Source organism: Vombatus ursinus, unplaced genomic scaffold, assembly GCF_900497805.2.
Source record: "Vombatus ursinus unplaced genomic scaffold, bare-nosed wombat genome assembly UNPS02014812.1, whole genome shotgun sequence".
NCBI lineage: Eukaryota > Metazoa > Chordata > Mammalia > Diprotodontia > Vombatidae > Vombatus > Vombatus ursinus.
The window spans coordinates 104,703,203-104,725,475 of record NW_020954590.1 but is presented as its reverse complement, the minus strand read 5'-3'; the positions used below and the strand labels follow the sequence as shown (position 1 = coordinate 104,725,475).

The 22,273-nt window shown below is 37.9% G+C and overlaps 1 protein-coding gene across 1 annotated transcript in view; it reads left to right on the top strand.

The window, feature by feature from the left end:
* The window catches only part of LOC114054282 (zinc finger protein 704), a 334,268-nt gene that overhangs the window by 261,802 nt on the left and 50,193 nt on the right, over window positions 1-22,273 (top strand). The window contains exon 4 of the mRNA XM_027877476.1: window positions 7,665-7,897. Within this exon, the coding sequence (XP_027733277.1) occupies window positions 7,665-7,897 (233 nt within the window). The remainder of the gene's footprint in view (window positions 1-7,664; window positions 7,898-22,273) is intronic.

Genomic DNA, 22,273 nt, shown 5'->3' with positions numbered 1-22,273 from the left:
GGCAGGTCAAGAATTGTTGTCATTCCCTGCTTTTAGCAAAAAAAAAAAGACATGCAGTAGTTGTTGATAACTGAAGGTCCGTATCACAACCTCTCCACCAGCTTTTTGATAGGTGTATCACACAAGAGGTAAGACACCTATCTTTGTGTCTTCTTTTGCCACATATAAAGACTGTTCTTCACACAAGTAAAATGAGCACTTATACCTAAACTAAAATAGGAAATCAGTGCACAGCAATAGAGATGAAAGAGCTCCTGGTGTCAGCTACCTATTCTTCCTTGACCAGTCATATAGTTGTCCCTGTCACAACCCATACCTCTTGCCCTATAATCTGTCTCTGTAATATTTCCATTTTGCTGATTATCTGAAACTTGATTTTTCCCCTAGATCTACTAGGGGATTCATGACTCTATTGGCTATCCCTGTGACTTTTCAAACCAAAACCTTGGCCACTACTTCTCTATAAGTGTTGTCTCTCCCTTTAGTATCTAAGCTTCTTGAAAGCCAGGACTATTTTCACCTTATTTTTTGTATCTACAATGTTTGGCACTTAGTAAGTGCTGAATAAATGCCTTTTCATCCATTCATTCATATATGTCAGCTATTACTATGTATTATTTAGAGATTAGAGTGGCATGTCAAAAGAACCACCCTAGAGGTAGATTTTCTCTCAAGGTAATGTAATTTAGAATACAGTGAAGTTATTTTCCTTACAGTGTTTTATTTCCATTGTGGAAGGAAGGGAGGCACAGAGGCACTTTGCAACTCTTAACTGATGTGATCTTCACAACAACCCTGGGACATAAGTGCTGTTATTATCCCTATTTGACAGCTGAGGAAATTGAGGCAGGCAAAGGTTAAGTCATTTGCCCCAGGGTCACACAACTAATAAGTGTCTGAGGCTGTATTTGAATTCAAATTTTCCTAACTCTAAGCCCAGAGCTCTATCCACTAGAATTACCTAGAGAAGGGAAAAGAATTGATGATGAGAGGGATGGACAGAGATCAAAGAAAATTGTCTGTTCTCCTAGAGAACTGAAAATAACAAAGTTCATTATAGCTGTTGACATTTTTTTATTCTAGCCCCTGAATCAAACTTGTTAAAATTTTTAAACGTTAAGTAAGTTAACATATTATTAAACAAAACCCTACTAGCAATGAAAAAATCCACTCCTAAAAACTGCCCAATCCAGAAAAAAAGTAATGAGCATGGTTTGAACATTTACAAAGATGTTTGCAAACATTCGTATATTATAGGCATGAAGTTATGTTAAATCTGACCAACACCCAGGCAGTCCTGTCAAAAACATGCTATTTTCTAGTGAATAACAGCAGCCTTTTTGAGGTATTGTCAAAAGACCATGAGTTATTCTGTGCTATGAGTTGGTGGCTTCTATCTCATGATTTAGCATATGCTAGAGGAGACTTGACCAATTTCCACAGTACTAATGGTAGTAAAACATGACATGTTTTTGATGTAAACACTACCCTCTCTGTTTATAGCATGGCATTTCTCATTTAAATAACTTGGAAGGTGGGCATTCTGTTTGACTTTCTTATCTTACAAAAGAGCTCTTCGGCAGTAACATATTTAAAGCACACAAGCTATTCCAGAAACACAGGGCTACAGAACGCTTTTGAGTTCATCAGGAAGAAAGGGATTATAACATAAATAAAGGATTCCATTTTTCATCCTTGTCATTATGTCTGAAGTCCTTTGCTATTTTTTATTGAGAACAGTTCTAATATTTCTTTGATGCTAAAAGAGTAGAATTACAATAGGCATTTTTCTTAAAGCTGAATGTTATTTGCTTCCTTAGAGTAAACATTTGTTCATACAATTATAAAGAAAGTAATTTGATGTTCAATTAGGCAAAAAAAACCTGCTCAATTAATAAATTGCCTGATTCTGTGATTTAATCTGTAACAGGAAATAAAGCCATTTATAGTAAATGAAGGTTTATTTCTTCCAATAATAAAAGATTTGCTTCAGGATTGGTGATAACTTATTCTCCATGAACTCATTTAATCAATTGTGATCAATCTCGTTTAGTCAGAATTTGTTCTTTGAAAAGGTGAAGGGTTAAGAACATAACAACCAGCAAAATCGTTAGCAAATACTTTATTTGCTCCTTTTTGAGAAAAGGAAAGGCTCCCACTAAAGAATACCATAAGTCCACTCTTTTATCAGAAGGATAGTTCATTAGTTTGATTTTCTGAATAAATTATGTTTCTAAATGAAATGTAGTCCACAAACAAGTAACGGATAGATTATAAGTCCTTGGCATTATGTGACTTGACCAGCAATGTAATGAAAATTGCTTCTCAAAAATTATTCATGCTTTCAGTGAATAAATTATCACAAAATTAATAACTTTTGTTTTGAAAATATACATTGTATTAGATTTGTCTCATAAGGATACCAGAATCACCAAGTCTCAGAATTGAAAAGGATTTCATATATTTATTAAGCGCATGGACCTTACCCTCCTCTACAGTGTACCCAGAAAGTTGCTTTTGCCCAAACAACAATGACAGCAAACATTAATTAAGCTCTTATTATGTTTGAGGCCAAGCGCAACTAGGTGGTGAAGTACTCAGAAAGATTCATCTTCATGAGTTCAGATTTGGCCTCAGACACTTACTAATTGTGTGACCCTGGGCAAGTCACTTAACCCTATTTGCCTTAGTTTCCTCGTATGTAAAATGAACTGGAGAAGGAAATGGCAAACCACTCCAGTATCTTTGCCAAAAAAAAAAAAAAAAGCCAAAACAAAATAGGATCATGAAGTCAGACACTACTGAAACAACTCAACAGCAACAGTATTCGAGGCATTTTTAGGTGCTTGGGATACAAAGAGAACATGAAAAATAGTCTCTGCCTTCAAGGAACAGACATTTAGGATAACTTAGGAGGTAGAGAACTCTTCTACTAGAGGAAATCGGGCCAGAACAGTTTCCCATAGGAGGTGGTGACTGAGGTGAACTTTGAAGGTAGTTAATGATTCAGAGAAGCAGAGACGGAGGGCATATCCATTTCCTTTTCACATTGCAACAGCTTTTATTGTTAGCAAGTGTTTACCTACATCGACCCTAATTTGTCTCCTTGAACTTTCAGCCCACGGTTCCTACAGCTTTCTTCCCTCTTCCACGTGACAGCCCTGCATATTCTTTAATATAGCTGTCATTTTCTCCCCACCCCGTTGTCTACTCTTCACCAAGCTAAACACCCCAACTTCCTACAGCTGATCCTCACATGACATAAAGTTGAGACCCTTCACCCTCTTGCTTGGCTTCCTCCGGACACCCCTGGGCTTACGGTTCTCTCTCCGAGGTTGCCTCTAGCTCCAGAGCTGTGGTCCTCTGTTTTTTGTTTTTCCCTAAAATGCGGCGCCTAGAATGGAATGATAGTGCTGTAGGTGTGGTCTTATCGAGGCAGAGCAGAGTGGAACTGTCGCTTCCCTAATCCTAGAGATGCCCCAGTTCGCTCCGTGCAACCTAAGATTGGATTAATTCTTCTTCACCGCCATAATCATGCTGTTAAATGATACTGTGTCTGCTGTCCACTAAAACCCCCAGATTTATTTCAGACAAACTTCTTTCTAGCTATACCTCCCCTATCTTGTAGTTTGTAAAGCTGTTTTTTTTTTTAACCCAAGTATAAGGCTTTACGTTTATCCCTGTTAAATATCATCTTCTTAGATTTGACCCATCATTCAGATTTGTCAAGATCCTTTTAATTCTGACTCTGTCATCCAGTGAGTTAGCAACCCCTTCCAACTTTATGCATCTGCAAATTTAATAAATATATGATCTCTTCCTTTATTCAACTCATTCATAAAATGGTTAAACAACACAGGGCCAAGCACAGAACCCTAAGCAATTCTGCTAGAAACCTCCTTCCAGGCTGACATAGGACCATTAATGACTGCTCCTGGGATCTGAGTTAAATGAAAATTCAACCAGTCTTAAATATACTACGTGATGCTATTGTCTAGCTCTTATCTCTCCATCTTGTTCACAAGAATAAAATAAACAGAATAAACACCTTGTTCAATGCTTTCTAAATCCAGGCAACTATATGCACTTTATTCCCCTGATATATCAATTTAGTAACCCTGACAAAGAAAGAATGACCTGTGAGCTGCTCTTAATGAAGTTGTGCTGGCTCCTTTTTCTTTTCTAAATGTTTACTTATCATCTCTTTAATAATATATCCTGGAATTTTTCCAGAAAATGAAGTCAAGCTCATTGACCATTTTGCAGATTTTTTTTTCCTCTTCCTATTTTTGAGATTCAGGACATTTGCTCCCACTTAAAAGCTACGTTGTATGAAATGAAGTCTACTTAAAATACATAAAAATTGCATAGATATGTAACACTTCATAGCAAATACAGCACTAACCAGTCATTATTTATATTTTGTTAACATTAGCAAAGCTTAACATGAATGACCAAAGATAACAAGAAGAAATGAATAACTAAAATGGATAACACCTGACATTTAAAACTACAGGCTTTATTTCTACCTAACCTGGCCTTTTTCCCTGACCAAGTTGAGGAATATGCCAGAAGTCGATATCAAATAAAAATGAGTATAAAATGCTTTTTACTAAGAGTGCTAATCTATAATTTGTCATCATTTCATCAACTATATAATACTAATGTTAATATTTCTCAATGAGGAATTACTAGGGCTCCCCCCTCTGTGTTAAAAATAACTTTAAGTCATTAAATGTGTTATTCAGCACAGGGAAATAAAAAGAAAATGTAGGCAGCTAGGTGATGCAGTGGATAAAGCTCCAGTCTTGGAGTCAGGAGGACCTGAGTTCAAATCTGGCCTTAGACACTTGATACTTACTAGCTGTGTGACCCTGGGCAAGTCACTTAACCCCGATTGTCTCACCAAAAAGCAAAAAAAAAAAAAAGAAAAGAAATTAAGAAAATGTATGTACATATTTATGAAAGCTAAGTGATTGACTAATGTTGAGTAACATTGAAGACATATTAGCCAGATCACCTTTCCCTAGGTTAGCAAAAATAACTCATTAAAACTGTTCACTTTGTATAGCACTTTGATAATAACGATTCTTATTCAGGGATTGGTTGGATCAGATGGCTACTGAGGTCCCTTCCTGCTTTGAGATGCTGTGATTATGTGAATTTGTCCATAATTTTCCAGTATTTCAGTATTCCAATGGAATATGAATCCATAAACGCCTTTTCCAATGCTTTCTAAATCCAGGCAACTACATCTGCCTTGTTTCCTTGATATACCAGTGTAGTGACGCTGACAAAGAAAGAATGACAAAATAAATCTGTCATCTCAGTAATGTGGGAATTCCCTCCAGTGATGCAGATTGCAGCCTATCATGCCTGCCCATCCTGCATAATTCTCACTCACGCCCCGTCATTAGGGCAAATCAGAAATATAGGACCTGCATTCAAATACCAGGTCTGCCATTGGTTTACAGAGGTTCCCAAATTTATTTGGTCTATTGTTCCCTTTTAAAAAAAAATTACTCAGCCTCTCCCCCCCAAAAAATCTACTTTCTTTAACCCTTTAACCTTTTTGAAATTTGCATCATTTCAAAAAATATGTAAAATATTTTTAAATGATGCATCTTAAATTTAATAATTTATTATAAATTTGTGGGTTTTTCCTGCATCAAAATTTTGATGACATAATATTGCGTCATGTAACCATATAGTATTGTATTGTAAACAAGCCATCAAACATACATATTCCTGCTGATACATGCCGTCTTCCCGACAATGCGTGACATGCTTGCCTGCCGACACTTGCTTGTTAAGACCTGTTGGCGGACTTGGCCACAGATGGTTTGTTTATAACTTGCATTTTGTGTGTTTATTTGGAAAATAATGTAATCACTATGACTTTAACTCTGTTACTCAACAGATAAAACATGCATGAATGGTTTTTCAAATTTTTCTTATCTTCTTTCCGTATGCTTCCACCACCCCCTTAATTTTATTCAATGCCTCCCAGTTGCACCCAAGGCTACTACCACCCTCCTGGATCATTCCAGTGCCCTCCAGGGGGCGTTTTGCCCACTTTGGGAGCCTCTCACTACATGTGTGACTTTGGACAAATTGCTTAATATCTCTGGACCTCAGTTTTTACATCTAGTAAAAAAAAAAAAAAAGAATAGAACTACACTATCCATAAGGTCTCTTCCAACACTTGACCACCCTATTGCCCAGACTCGTCATCTAACTTTTCCTTCTTTCCACATCTGTTGCATACTGCCATTAAAATATCCCTTCCAGATATTCAAGAGTTTATCCTCATCAAAATGCTCTCCCCAAAGCTTTTTCATTTTGACTCCTGGTGTTCCCAACATGAATGTAGCTCCTTCATATACAGTCTACTCCATTCCTCCTTTTTTCTTTTCTGTTTCTTTTAAATTTACTTATATATGTACTTTTTTACATAGACTATTGAATGTTAAAATAATCATAGCCAGCATTTATAGAATACTTTAAGATTTGAAAAATACTTTACACATATTATCTTCTTTGATTCTCACAACAACATTGTTAGATAAGTGCTATTATCCCCATTTGACAGATGAGAAAACTGAGGTTTAGAGAGGTCAAGTGATTTGCCCAGGGTCATACAGCTAGTAAGTATCTGAGGCAGGAGTCAAACTCAGGTTTTCCTGACTATCCACCGTGCTTTATTTGTTGTTCAGTTGTTTTTAGTCTTATCAAATTCTTTGTGACCCATTTGGGGTTTTCTTGGCAAAGATACAGGAGTAGTTTGTCATTTCCTTCTCCAGCCCATCTGACAGATAAGGAAACTGAGGCAAACAGAGTTAAGTGACTTGCCCAAGGTCACACAACTAATAAGTGTCTGAGGTCAGATTTGAACTCTGGAAAAATGAGTCTTTCTGACTTCAGGCCCAGGGCTCTGTGCATTATGGCGCCACCTAGCTTCCAATCCATTGTGCTACTAGCTGCCTAATATTAGATTCTTGAGGGCAAGGACTGTTTCATTTTTGTCTTTATATAATTAGCACCTGTCTTAATAAATATTTGTTGAATTAAATTGAAATGTTGAATCCTTTGAAATTAGCATCATCTCCATTTTACAGATGAAGAAATCAAGGCTCAGACTTACCCATGGTTATAGGCCTAGGATTCAAACCTAAGTACTCTAGCCAGTGTTTCTTGATAACTGTCAGTCAGTTTATAGTATTTCCCTCATGAATAGAAAGGTGAAATAAAGCATCAAAGTTGCTTGTATTTTTTTCTATGTGTTCTCCTCCAAGTTCAGCCTTGGCTTTGAGATTAGCAGCTTATTTTATATGAGAAGTCAGACCTAAAGGCTTTGCTCTGTTATCTAGCCCGATTTCACAGCTCTTCAACGGTTAGTCCTAGACAAAGCTAAATGAACATTTATTTAAAATTACGAAGAGATGATAAGCTCTTGAGTCCGACCCTAGCATGTTTGGGATGGGGATGTGTAAATAGAGTTCTGAACCTTGCCATTACCACTTCATGCCAATCATTTAACACAATATCCACAATTGAACAAAATCAGAGGCAGGGTGCCCAGAGTAAAGAATTCTCATTTCTGACACTTGGTGGACCTTGGTGTAAAGAAACATGTATTTATCCATCGATGTGTTTGTAAACAGAGGGCCTCAGCGGATCTTGGAAAGAAGGGGGATTCGTGCCTTCAAGTACAAGCAGCAGTGGGTACTGGAGCTGGAGTGCCCCCAGCGATCAGTCCAACCCGTCCACCCCGTCTCCACCCCTGTCGGCCGATAGCTTCAAGCCCTTCCGAACGCCCGCTCAGCCAGATGACGGCATTGATGAGACAGAAGCAAGCAACCTTCTCTTTGATGAGCCCATTCCCAGGAAAAGAAAGGTTTGTCCAGCCTCCAGTTACACAATTTTTGTGTTCTTGGTTTCATGAATAGGCTTTACATTTCAGAGCAGTCTTTTTCATCCTTAAAGCCAGTTGTCTGTCCTGCCTCAAATTCTACCATTGTGAAATGTTTCACTTTAAACAAAAGTTGAGTTGATTCTTTAAGATAAAATCTTTTTGAGCAATCTTTATAGTGCCTACTACTCAAAATGCCAAATAATACAAGGATGGTCTTTTTTTTTTAATTTTATATTTTCAGATTAGTTTTGTTCTGAATCTGACACGAGAAAGGTGAGATCATTTGCTTTCAATAATTTATAATTGGGAAACAAAATTGACTTCATTAGCTCACCTTCTAAGATGTTTCAAAGCAAAAGCCAGTATCTTGCAATGTAGCATCAGCAATTAACTGATTCAATAATATTTTTCATTAAGAAATTTAGGAGTTTTTTTTTTAATTTTACTGTGATTATTTACAAATATCTTTGTTATTTTATCAGAGCAGTGAAACAATTTTTTAATATTTGGTAACATGACTTAAGATGCCCATCAAGATGACTAAAAGTAAATCCAAATTAAAGAACATTATTGTCCTATTGAGGATTTTTCTATATTTATAACTTGGTACTGCTAAACCTCTTTTTTTTTATTAGTTCCTTTGATATTCTAGACTTTTTGTTCTTCCAAATGAATTCCATTATTATTTTTTCTAATTCAGTAAAATAATAATAAATTAAAAATAAAATAAATTAAAATTTTTTAAAAAGAACTTGATACTGGAATTTGTAGATGGATGTTTCATAGCCAATCTTTGTTACTAAAGCTTTGTTGTCTTGTCCCTTCAAACTCATTTTTATCCAAATATCTCTAATGAGCTCTAGTACAAAGAAAATTATAATTAGAAAGGCCTAAGATTATAAGTGGACACCAATTATCTTACATACACTCTATGGAGAAAGACTAATAATCAACTAATTGTGTGTTATACATTATTATATGGACTCCATGACTTCTTTTAAACAAATCTTTGATGGTTCTAAAGGCTACACTGAATAGATGAATACATTATGTATGTCTAACACTGCTAAGCAGATTAATTTTCCGTGTATACTTATCCACCATTGCAGTGAGCTTTGGAGGATGTATTCCATCCTCAGGTCTGCTTCAACTTACTCTGTGCCTTCTCTAAAAAACAATTCCATCGACTGTAAAAATGGAGTTAATAATACAACTGTGTTTCTTGACCTTATCAGATTTGATGTGCAACACACATGTGGACTTCACATTAAGAAAACCTGATATGTGAAAATCTGGATTTAAACAACAACAAAAAAGAATTTGCTTTATAAAAAGCTTTACAGCAAGATATTTTTAAATAGCAAGCTTCCTGGTACATTTAAAATTAACCTATTTTGCAAAAATATAATTTACTCGCAATTTTCTACTTATAAAAAGTAGAGCTATATTGAAGTATATCTTTCTTTGAAAGAAAGCTGCTGTGCAGATATAAAAATGATATCATTCCTGGATTTTGAAAGATGATCTGTATTAGCAGCATTATACATAATTATATACCAAGTAAAATTCAAAGCAAAGTCCTGAGCTTTACAGCGAATAAATTATTTATTTATTCTAGCTCCTCTCAACAAGGAAAACAAAGAGATGGCATCAATCCAACATTTTCTTCCCTGCCTCTCTCTTAACATAACAAGATATGTTTTACATAGTGGGATGAAAAGGGACTCTTCCTAGGAAGAAGGTAAAAAAACAAGATGTTTCTTCTTGCTTCTTAGTGACTTCTCCCTTGACTCAGACCCTGGCTGGCCCCTGGGAAACACTCAGGAGCAGTGTAATGTATAATGCAGCTTAAATTAGCTAATTATGTAACCTGAGCCAATTGATTATTTTGTAACCCAAGTTATTGACCCTTGAGTCCTTAAACTGGCCTTGGTAAGAGAAAGGGAGTAATAGTGATAATTATCAAGTTGAAGAAAGGACTCTGAAAAAGATGGAAAAATAAAGTTGTTTTTAGGAGGGCAGAGTGAAACCTTTCCCCACTTGCACTACCCCACCCCACCTATTTCCATTTAAATTCTGTTCATTTTTTTTCTCATCATTAACATAATGGGTACACAGCACTGAGTCAATATTAATTGATTGATCTGGAAGGTGGTTTGGGCTTTCTTTTACAATTTTAATTATACCTATCATTATTAATGTTGTTGTGTGCCTGTTAGGTTTAAGAAAAAAATCTTAACAATTCTGTAGACCAGGGGTTCTTAACCTTTATTGTGTCCTAATTACACTATATTTTTTAAAAAGTTCACAAATCCCGGGTTAAGAACTGCTATAGAGGATAAATCTTAGTACATTTTTGTTACATGTATGTGTATGTTTCAAGGACTCAAGATTTCACATCACTCCCCCCCACACACACACACAGAGTCTAACACTTCTAAGACTTTGTAGATGGTCTTAAAGAGTTGTTGTGGCTAAAAAAAAAATCCCCATCACCTTAATAATGAGGATGGTCCCTGACAACAAACATACAGCTCGTTTCTGGTCTTGTATTTTAAGCTTTTCCAGCTTTGTAAGATCTACTAGAGTTTTAGATCCAGAATCATAGTATTTCAGAGCCTAGAAGAGATCTCCACTACAGCAGGGGGTTCCTAACTTGGGGTCCATGAACCACAAGGACAAGTTTCAGGAAGTTCATGAACTTGAATGGGTAAAAAAAAAATCCATCTTTATTTCAGTGTAATTGATTTCTTTTGTAACCCTAGGTATTTTATTTTATGCATTTAAAAACATGATTCTGAGAAGGGATTCATATACTTCACCAGACTACCAAAGGGGACCATGGCACTGAAAAGATTAAGAACTCCTGCCCTACTAGAATCCCTCCTATACTATGTGGTCATTCAGCTTCTGCTCGAAGCCCTCCAAGGAGGGGCACTCACTAGCTTCTGAGGTGACCTATTCCCGCTGTGAAAAAGTTCTATTTGTTAGGAAGCTTCTTCCAACATCAAGCCTGCCTGGCTCATTGAGAATGAGGGTCATCTCATTGCCACTAGGAGGCACTGATGCTTCATGTTCTTCATTCTAAAGGATGCTACCACTGGTGATGAGCCCCAGCTTCACTAGATAGCTTGGTGAGACAGAAGGGCCTGCTCCTTGCCAAAACCTCCTTTCTGACTGGTCACATAAAACACTGCCTTTTAGTTTGTGGCTGTAGTCACTGTAGATAGAATCTGACTATGTCTGCACAGTAAACTGATTCTCAATTCAATTTGGAGTGATTAATTACTTTATGATTTGTAGGATTTAATGTTAGCCCATTGCTTGGCACATAGTAGACACTTAATAAATGCTTGATTATTATCATGGAAAAGTTACGTAGGCCTTCACACTAAATGTCTGTATAATGCATAATGAACTATATATAGGTTGTGCCATATTTAGGTCTATATACATATATACATGTATATATACACACATACACAGACATACACATGGACACACATGTATTGTTTGCTGCTGAACGTCTTGTCTCTTAAAGTAGGTTGTTCCCATTTCAAGATGGGGAACCATACATTTTCCTTTTTTGCATCCTACATAGTACCAAGTACAATGTAGAAAACAGCCAGAATGTAACAGATTATATAATTTTAGAATTAAACCCTATGAGGAAATTGGGACACTGTAGGGATGGCAAGGGAAGAGCCAAACAGGTCACTGCATCTCAGAGTTGCCTCAAAGGCATCTAGTCCACCCCCTAAACGAAAAGGAATTCCTCCTATATTATCCTCAACAAGTAGTCATCCAACTTCTGTATGTACAGGAAGCATGGAAAAGTTTCCTCCACGGCTTTTATTGCTTTGGGAACAGCTGGAGAGATGAACAGTGATTATATTTCTGTGAGGTTATTTGGGGGTGGTAGGAAGGAGGCCAGTTGCTGATGTATGTCAAGATGGGTGATCAGCCTTGACGCTAAAAGAATAAAATCTTGGTAGGGAATTGGCTTGGAGACAGGGAATGTGTATTGGAAGGGTGAGTACATTACTGGGTGTGAGAAGATAGAGTTCAGGGAAATAGAGAGGCTGAAGGCCAATGGCAGTTCACCAGTGTTTGCCTTGGTTTTCATTTCCTGGTCATCATTGTGATTTGTTGAAGTTGTTTATGGATTTCTCTTGGGCAGGATTCATGGCTTGTTGTTCTAATACCCTTATACAATACAAACCAGTGTGGGAGCAAGTAATGATGATAGCTGTTGGAACTAATCTGTTCCCATGATGTTTCTTTGAATCACATCTGCTAAGCTTTTCCCCAGTTCCACCCCAAGAATAGGCTATCGCCACACTGGTGGCAGCAGACAGGCATTTCTAAAGTGGGTTAATGACTACCCACAGCCACTCCTAAAAACCTCTGGGAGAAAAATAAGTTGACCCAGGAATTCAAGAAGATTGATTTCCCCAGCAAAGCAAATAGGCATTTCCAATAAGTATCCTTCCCACCCCTGCCCCAATGTTTTGCTGCAAAAATTGAACACAAAGGTTACCAACAAAACCAGCTGAGAACTAAGGACTGAGCATCTCACTTCTAATACGGATTAAGGGCCAGTAGAATTTGACCAATAGAGTGGGCAAAGTATTTTTCTTTCCGTTATGGGCATGTGACTGCTAAATATACAAAGAAAGTGAATTGGTCTCCATCCTGTAGGAAGGGAAAAAATGTCTCTCAACCATTCAGGTTATGAGAAAGAATAAAGTATTCCATTAAAAAAAAAAAGTAAGAAGGACTTTATAGAAGGAAAAAAAAATTGAAAGAAGCTATAGGAATACCAGCCTGTGTCAGGAAGTTGGATGGTGGGAGAAAGTTACACACAGGAAAAAAGGATTAAGGACCACTGAGCACTTGGAGTTACATAATAAGCATAGGGCTCTTTCTTTTAAGGAAGGAGTAAGGTCCTCCAAGGTGAAAAGCAGCTTCTTATACTCTACAGCTGATACTATGAATCCATAGGTATCATCAGGAATGTAATGATACAGTAAAAGTCAAAGGAAGAGCTAGGCATGATGGCTCATGCCTGAAATCTCTACAAATGGGGGAGCTAAGTGGTTCAGGGGGAGCTAGGTGGCGCAGTGGATGGAGTGCTGGGCCTGGAGTCAGGAAGACTCTTCGTGAGTTCAACTCTGGCCTCAGATACTTACTAGCTGTGTGACCCTGGGCAAGTCCCTTAACCCTATTTGCCTCAGTTCCTCCTCCATAAAATGAGCTTGAGAAAGAAATGACAAACCACTTTAGTATCTTTGCTAAGAAAACCCCAAATGGGGGTCACAAAGAGTCAGAAATGACTGAACAGCAACTGAGGCTGGTGGATCACTTGTACTCAACTCAGTAGTTCTAAGCTGCAGTTGGGTTAAGACAGCTGAGTCTGGCATTAATACAGTGAGCCTCTAGGAGTAGGGGGGCCACCTGGCTGCCTGAGAAGTGGCCAAGCCATCCCCGGTTGGAAAAACAGAGCAGGTTAAAGCTTTCATGATGATCAATATTGGCTCAGGCCTATGAATGGTTGTTGTCCTTCAAGCCTGGGTGAGATAGGGAGACTTGATCTTCCTGTGCCCCCAAAAACAATCAAAGGAAGAAGAAATTGAATATTAGTAGTTGATGACAGCCTGTTAAGGGGTCCTAAAATAGGTATTTGTTGATGTGACACTAACATTAGAAAGGCCTGCTGTCTTCTTGAGGCATGTATCCAGATGTTATCAGGACTTTCCTAAAGTTTTTCAAGTCTGACGAACACCACCCACTACTCATGATTCATAAAGGGATAAATTATACTCCAGAAGAAACTGAAAGTTACTAGAGATTATAAAGTACTCAGCAAGAATCTGAAGATATTAAAGCTAGAGATGGTGTTTTCATCACTAATGCTCAGTGAAAGCAGGAGTTTCTGAAAAGAAAATCAAATTTGGGTATCCCCAAATCAGCTAATTAAGAAAATGGTATCTATAAATAGGATTTGAATTTCTGGGACATGGCTTGAAATACAGGAATGAGGGTCTCTAGGCCTGAGATTGGGGTGCATTTAATGAGGCCTTGTATTTGTCCCAAGTGTCAGAAATCTGGGCAAAAGGACTTTAAACTGAAAAGGAAGGAGTGGCAAGAACGCTGCCTTTGTGCCAAGCATTTGCGAAGATAATTACTCCATATGCTTGAAACTGGAGATTTCTAAAACTTTTGTCCTTGCATATGGACAGTTTTCCAGTTGCCTTGGTGGAAGTGTAGGAGTACTTCAGAAGACTCGTTTCCTGATCTTCAGCGAAAAGAGCAGCCCTTCAACCACTTTCTCCACATTATCCAGAATTGTAGGTGAAGGAGGTTTGAAAACACACCTTCAGACAAGGAGCAGCCACAAGCCATCCTCCTCGGGATGCGCCATCCACCGTGATAGTAGCTTAAATTTACAGAAACTACACCGTAAAGCACTTTTCCTCACAGCAGCTCTGGTAAACAAAGCAGTACAAGTTTTATACCCATTGCACCAACAATGAAAACTGAACCAGAAAAAAATGTTAAGTGGCTTACTTAGAGGTAGGAACTCTAACCCAGGTCTTCTGACTCCAAATCGGTCCTCTACACCAGTGGTGTCAAATAGGAACAGATGCCTACGGACTACGTGTTGACTTGTTGCTAATTCGTTTTCAGTCATGTCCGACTCTTCGTGACTCCATTTGGGATTTTCTTGGCAGAGATAGTGGAGTGGTTTGTCATTTTCTTCTCCAACTCATTTTACAGATGAAGAAACTGAGGCAAACAGGGTTAAGTGACTTTACCATGGTCACACAGCTACTAAGTGTCTGAGGCCAGATTTGAACTCAGGAGGATGAGTCTTCCTGACTGTAGGCCTCATTCTCTATCCACTGAGCCACCTAGCTGCCCACATACTGACTTAGAAAACCACAAATTAACATTATCCATGTTGTATTGTGTTTTTATGTATTTCGTTAAACACTTGCCAATTACATTTTTATCTGGATGGGACCTTGAAGTTTTGCACAGGGAACTTGACACATCTTCTCTACGCTGACATCCTTCAATCATCTGATTATCCACAAAGGATTGGCATAAGTTGCTGTGATGAAAAATCATTTTAGTATAACTTCTAACATAGAAAACTAGTTGAAGATTGTGTACCAGATGATGGGGACTGAATGAAATGAAGACATATTGTCATGATAGGCTTTGCTGGCAGTTTTGAAGCAGTGACATATGAATAAGTAAATAACATGTGTTACAAAGATTTCTGTAACATGACACTGGTGGTAATGTTTGCCTTTATAATACACAGCTTCTTTTTTTTTTTAAATCAGATTAGCACCCCCATTATTCTGTCAAGAATGAATGAAGCATTTCTGTAACTAGTAAGTAATGTACAATAAGTAAAACAAAGGAAATTCAAACATAAAGTAGTAATCAGTGATCTAGAAATTAGCTGACATCTGAAATGTCAGCTTTCAAGCCAGTCTTTCTTTAGATAGTAAGTCTAAGATTGTCCTCTAGCAAGAAGTCACATAATCATTTATCCTGTTTACTATAAATTATTTGAAAGAAACCTACTATACAGGAATCCACATTCACAGAAATAGTAAATTAGGGAAATGACCCTTTAAATAATTTCTGATATCCCTAGGCAAGGAGGCACTCTGATGAACTAAGCAAGCAAGCAGCCTTTGTTAAAAAGCCATAGGCCAAATAAAGGAAGGATCAGAGGATCAACTGGGAAAACCACAGGCAAAAATGCTGTCTGTTAATTAAATAATTTTACCAGTTAAATAAATAAGTGAAATAAGAAAATTACTGAAAATATTTAGTGTATAAACTTGAGGTTTTAAAAAGGAATAATTAAAGCACTTGCAGTTGACGTAGATTTGAATTAAATATAATGTATTTAAATTAATCATTAGGGAAGCTCAGTTTGATCATATTTTCTAGATATATTTACATATGGAATATATGTTTATGTGTATATACATATATAAACAATCAAATGTAAATATACACACATATATACATACACACATATATGCATACACACATACACACACTAATTGCTTTCATTGTGCCAGGCGCTGTGCTAAGCACTGAAGATACAAAGAAAGGCAAAAGATGGTCCCTGCTCTCAAGGAACTTACAGTCTGTTAGGGGAGACAAGATGAAAGCAACTATGTACAAACAAGCTATATGCATCACTATATAAATGAGAGATAATAAAGGGAAGGCACTAGAATTAAGGGGGTCAGGAAAGACTACTTGCAGAAGATGAGATTTTAGCTGGGACTTGAAGGAAACCAAGGGAAGGCAGGAGGCAGAAATGAGGAGGGATAGAATCCTAACCATGGGGAACTGGGGGATGGATTGTCTTGTTTGAGGAACAGCAAGAAAGTCAGTGTCCCTGGATGACAGAGTATATGGCTGGGTATAAGGTGTAAGAAGACTGGACATATGGGTACTGGGCAGGGGGAGGTAGGTTATTAATGACTTTGAAAACCAGACAATTTTTTTTATTTAATCCTGGAGGTGATAGGAAGCCACCAGAGTTTATTGAGTAGCGGGGTGACCTGGTCAGACCTGTACCTCGGCTAGTACATGTTGGCAGCTAAGTGGAGGTTGGGCTGTGATGGAGAGAGAAGCCAGCCAGCAGGCTCCTGGGATAGTCCATGTGTCAGAGGAGAGAAGAGGGTATATATGAGAGATGTTACGAAGGTAAAATTGACAGCCCTTGTAACAAATTAAGGTTAAGGGAGAGGAGGGAAGACAGAGTGAAGAGTTGAGAATAATGCCTGGGTGACTGGGAGCACAGTGATGCCCTCACAGTAATGGGGAATTCTGAAGAAGGGAGAGTTTTGGGGTGGGGGGAATTATTAGTTCAGTTTTGGACATGTTAGGTTTAAAATGTCTAGTAGGCAGTTGGATATGCAAGACTGGAACTGATCAGAGAAGATGGTCTGGATGAGTAGATTTGAGAGGTATCAGCATACATGTCACAGTGGGTAGAGTGCTGGGTCTGGAGTCAGGAAGACTCCTCTTCCTAGTTCAAATCTGGCCTCAGACACTTACTAGCTGTGTGAGCCTGGGCAAGTCACTTAACCCTGTTTACCTCAGTTTCTTCATATATAAAATGAGCTGGAAAAGGCAAACAACTTCAGTATCTTTACCAAGAATAACCCCCAAAAAGGTCACAAAGAGTTGGACGTGACTGAAAAATGGCTAAACAGCAACAGCATAAAGATCATTGAATCCATGGGAGCTAATGAGATCAAGTTAAATAATATGGACTCAATACTAGGGAAAGAAGAGAAGAGTGCCTGGGACAGAGCTCTGTGGAATACCCACAATTAGGGGGAATGAGCTGGATGACTATCCAAGAGAGGAGATTGAGAAGTGGTTAAGATTGTTAGGAGGACAACCAAGAAAAAGCAGTGTCACAAAAACCTAGAAAGAAGAGAGTATCAAGAAGAGAGGTTCAGAAAGGGGAGGATTGAGAAGAGGCCGATAGATTGACAATTTAGAGATTGTTCATAACTTTGGAGAGAGGAGTTGTAGTAGAAAGTGAGGTTGGAAAGCCAGACTTGTAGAGAGTTAAGAGTGTGAGAGGAAAGGCAGCTAGGTGTACCGGCCCTGGATTCAGGAGGACTTGAATTCAAATCCACCCTCAGACACATGACATCTACTAGCTGTGTGACCCTGGGCAAGTGACTTAACCCCATTGCCTAGCCAAAAAAAAACCAAAAAAAGAGTGTGAGAGGAAAGAAAATGGAGAGATACCTATTGTAGATGACCTTCTTAGAGAGCTGAGATATGGGATGAGTGCTAGAGGGCATGGATGGATCAAGTGAGAGTCTTGGGACCACAGACCGGTGGGAACAGTCTGTGCCCTCAAGGAGCTTACATTCTAATAGACGAAGACCTGGAAAGCAGGGACGTATGGCTTCTGTGATGCAATATGAAATATGATGGCTTCTGTCAAGATAAGGGGAAAGCTCATTTATCAGAGCCCAGGAATGGTACCAGGGTCTAAAATTCCAGGGGGAAGAGAGGAGTTAGGATACATTCTCTTTTTTTTTATTTTTAACCTTCGTACAATATTCATTACTCTGAAATAGAGGTGGTTGTTGTTTAGTCATTTCAATCATGTCTGACTCTCTGTAAACCCATTTCTTGGCAAAGATACTGGAGTGGTTTATTTTTCTTCCCCAGTTCCTTTTACTTATGAGGAAACTGAGACAAACATGATTAAGTGACTTACCCAGGGTCACACAGATAGTAAGTGTCTAAGGCCAGATTTGAACTCATGTCCTCCTGACTCCAAGCCCAGCGCTCTATCCATTTCATCACCTAGCTGCTCCTCCCACCTAGCTGCATTTTAGAGTAATGATAGATGTTTACTATTTGTCAGCTTAATTATACAACTTTATCCTATATGTCAGATCACTGAAGTAGATATTTGTGAATTTATTGTCTCAACTCTGATATTAATTAGAGGTTATCCCTGGCAGTGGTGCTTATGAGCTTTAACATGCCTTAAATTAAAACTATATTATATATTTTGTACAAAATGAAAGTTTTACAAACTATCCAATTAGAAATGTGAATCTAATCATAAAGGAATGTACTGACTTTTTTTAAAATTTTCAGTTTAGTGCTTGTATTATCAATATTAATAAAAGTTCACATTTACATAATGCTATATTCTTTACAAAGTATTTTTTTCCAACAGTCTTATCCCTAAAGGTAACTAGCTAGTACATTGGCTAGTGCACAGGGTGGGCCTGGAGTCAGAAAGCCTTGGGTTTAAATCCATCATCCGTCACTTAGTAGCTGGGTAACCTGGGGCAAGTCACTTAACCTCTGGCTTCCTTAGTTTTCTCAACTGTAAAATGGGGGTAATAATAGCACCTACCTCCCAGTGTTGTTGTGAGGATCAAATGAGGTAAAAATTATAAAGCACTTACTTAGCACAGTGCCTAGCACATAGTAGATGCTTAATAAACTCTCATCTTCTTCTTTCCTTCCTTCCTTCTTTCTTTTCCTACTTCCTTCCTTCCTCCTTTCTTTGCTCCCTCCTTTCCTTTTTTCCTTCCTTCCAATGAAGTAGGTAGGGTGAGTTTTATTATCCCTATTTTGCAAATGAAGAAACTAAGTCTTAAAGAAGAAAAGTGACTTACTAAAAAGTAAAGCTGGAACTTTTGACTAAAGAAAGCAACTACTCCATCTTCTCTCTAGATCTTGTCATTTTAAAAAATATTATCATCTTATTAAAATAGTCACATTTCCTTTTGTAAGTGCTAGGTAGTAGTTAAGAAGTAAGGTAGATGAAGAAAGACACAAATTTCATTCCTGACTCCAACTTACTTAACTAGCTAGGTAACCCTGAACAAGTCACTCTAACTTCTCTAAGCCTCAGTTTCCCCATCTGCCAAATGGGGATAATAACAGCACCTACCTCACAGGATTGTTGTGAGGATCAAATGATATAATAGATATAGAATGTTTTGCAAACTCTAAAGCACTATATAAATGTTAGCTATTATAGCTTTTATTCTTTTAATTTTTTAGATGTTTGCTACATTCTTTTAATCTCCGAGCAAATTCCCCCACTCCTACTCCCGTAGGAACACATCTATTTTATAACATAAATTGAATTGAGAAGATATGTTCATTTGAAGCAATGGTGTCAAACTCAAATAGAAACAGGGGCTTCTAAACCATGCAGAAAGATCACTGCAGGGCACATACTGAATCACATATTAGTATTAATCTGTTTTATTGCTATTTAAAAATTTCATTAAATTTTTCCCAATTCCCTTTTCATCTGGTTCACCTGCCTTTGGGAGTGTGGTAGGCCACATGTCTGACACCTCTGATTTAGAGGAAAGGGTGATGTTGGAGGTGGGGAGGAGTTTAGTTGAAAGAACCCTAGGCTAGGGAAAGGGAGCTCTGATCTCAACTCTCCTCTTAACTAGCTTTGTGCTTTAAGATCATTTAACTTCACTGGGCTTCTGTTTTTTTCAGTAGCTAAATGAGAAGATAGACTAGATAAGCTCCAAAGTCCCTTCCATGGCAGGTAGCTGACACAGTGGAAACAGTGCCAGGCCTAGTGCCAGGAAGACTTACCTTCTTGAGTTCAGATCTGGCCTCAAGACAGTAGCTATGTGACCCTGGGCACGTCATTTAACTCTGTTTGCCTCAGGTCAGTTTTCTCATCTGTAAAATGAGCTGGAGAAGGAAATAGCGAACCAGTCCAGTATCTTTGCCAAGAAACCCCCAAATGAGGTCGCAGAGTCAGACACAACTAAAAATGACTGATCAACAAGAAAAAGTGACTTCCATCTCTAAAGCTATATTTGGGGGTTAGGGGTGGAGGGGAAGCGATCTTTCCCCAACAGGGCCCTTTTCACCAGAGGAGAAAAAAATCTGAGGAGGATTTTCTTCTAGAGGCTGGAACTGTGGAAGAAGGCCTAATGAGTTCTCTGGCTTTCCAATTTCCCATTTTCAAGGAGAAATACTGTGCTATTAACATTGGAGTTCAGCTGCGTGAAGGGTTAAACAGGCTTCTTCAAGGTGTCCTGGGAACCTCACTACCATTCATCATATTGTTGATTTATGGAGAATGTATATCAAGTGAATTTTTGGAAGACAGTTTGGTAGGGGGGCTGCCAGTGTATTCACAATTAATCTCAGTTGAGCCCCTGCCTGTTTGTGTGTTTTCTGTATGCAGAATCACAGAAATTCAGAGTTGGAAGGTAGTAGATGTCATGGTGGTACAATAACCCATACCTCTACAAGAATCTCCTCTACCACAGTCCTATCACATAGTCACCCAGCCTCTACTGGATGGATACCTCCATTGGGAAGGGAATTCAGCACCACCTAAACAGCCAGTTCCACTTTCGGAGAGCTCTAATAATTCAAAAGTTCTTTACATGGAGTCTAAACTTGTCTCTCTGTAATTTCTACTTGTCATTTACAATTCTATCTTCTAAGCCAGTGGGTCTCTAACTTTTTGGTCATAGGACCCCTTCTGCTCTTAAAAATTATTGGGGACCCCTTTGTTTATTCGAGCTGTGTCTAACTCTTCATGATACCATATACTGTATCATGCAAATACTGTCCATGGGTTTTCTTGGCAAAGATGCTGGAATGGTTTGCCATTTCCTTCTCCAGAGGCAAACTGGTTAAGTAACTTGCCCAGGGTCATACAGCTAGTACACGTCTGAGGTCAGATTGAACTCAGGTCTTCCTGAATCTAGGCGCAGTGCTCTCTCCACTGAGCCAACTAGCTTACCGTATTAGAAATTAAAACTGATAAATTTTAAAATATTTAATTCATTTAAAAATAACAATAGACCCATTTCATGCTAACTATATACTGTTATTTATTAACATATTTTACCAAAAATAACTTACAAAACAGAAAAAAGTTTAGTGAGACGAATGACTGTTTTACATATTTTTGCAAATCTTTTTAATGTCTATCTTAAAAAAAAACTAGGATTCTCATATCTGCTTCTACATTTAATCTGTTGTGATATTTTGGTTTTATTGTAGTATGTGAAATCCAACCTCACGCAGATATGTAGTTGGAAAGGGGAAGAGTATTTTAATAGGCAAATAACATCTTAACGTTATTATGAAAGGAGTTTTGACCTCACAGACCCCCTGAAAAGAATCTTGGATATCTCCAAGAGCCCTCAGACCACACTTTGAGGACCACTGCTTTGTATCCCAGGTTTGATCATGAACTTTTCTTCTATCCATAGATATGACAGATAATTTTTGTCACATTTTTTCTAATTTATCTATCATGTGACCTTTTATAGTTAAGTCAAGGATCCATTTAGCACTTTTCTTAGCATAAGGTGTGAGGTATTGGTTGTGCATCTAATTTCTTCTATACTGTTGTTCTGTTCTCCAGGCAGTTTTTAATCAAATAATGAATCCTTATCCCAATAGCAGGGGTGTTTGAGTTTATTGAATACTAGGTTACTAGGTTTGGTTGCTTCCATCTATTGTGTAGTTAATTTGTTCCACTGATCAATCTCTGTAGTTTTTAACCAATACCAAATTGTCTTAAGGATTACTGCTTTGTAGTAGAGTTTAAGAGCTGGTATTATTAGGTCTCCTTCATTTCCACCTTTTTTCATTATTGTGCATGCCATTATTAACTTTTTTGCCTCCATATGAATTTCATTTTTTTCTGGCTTTATAAAGTAATCCTTTGGTAGTTTGATTGGCATGGCATTAAATAAATATATAAATACAAATAGTATTATCATTTTTGTTATAATTGCTCGCCCTACCTATGAGCAATTA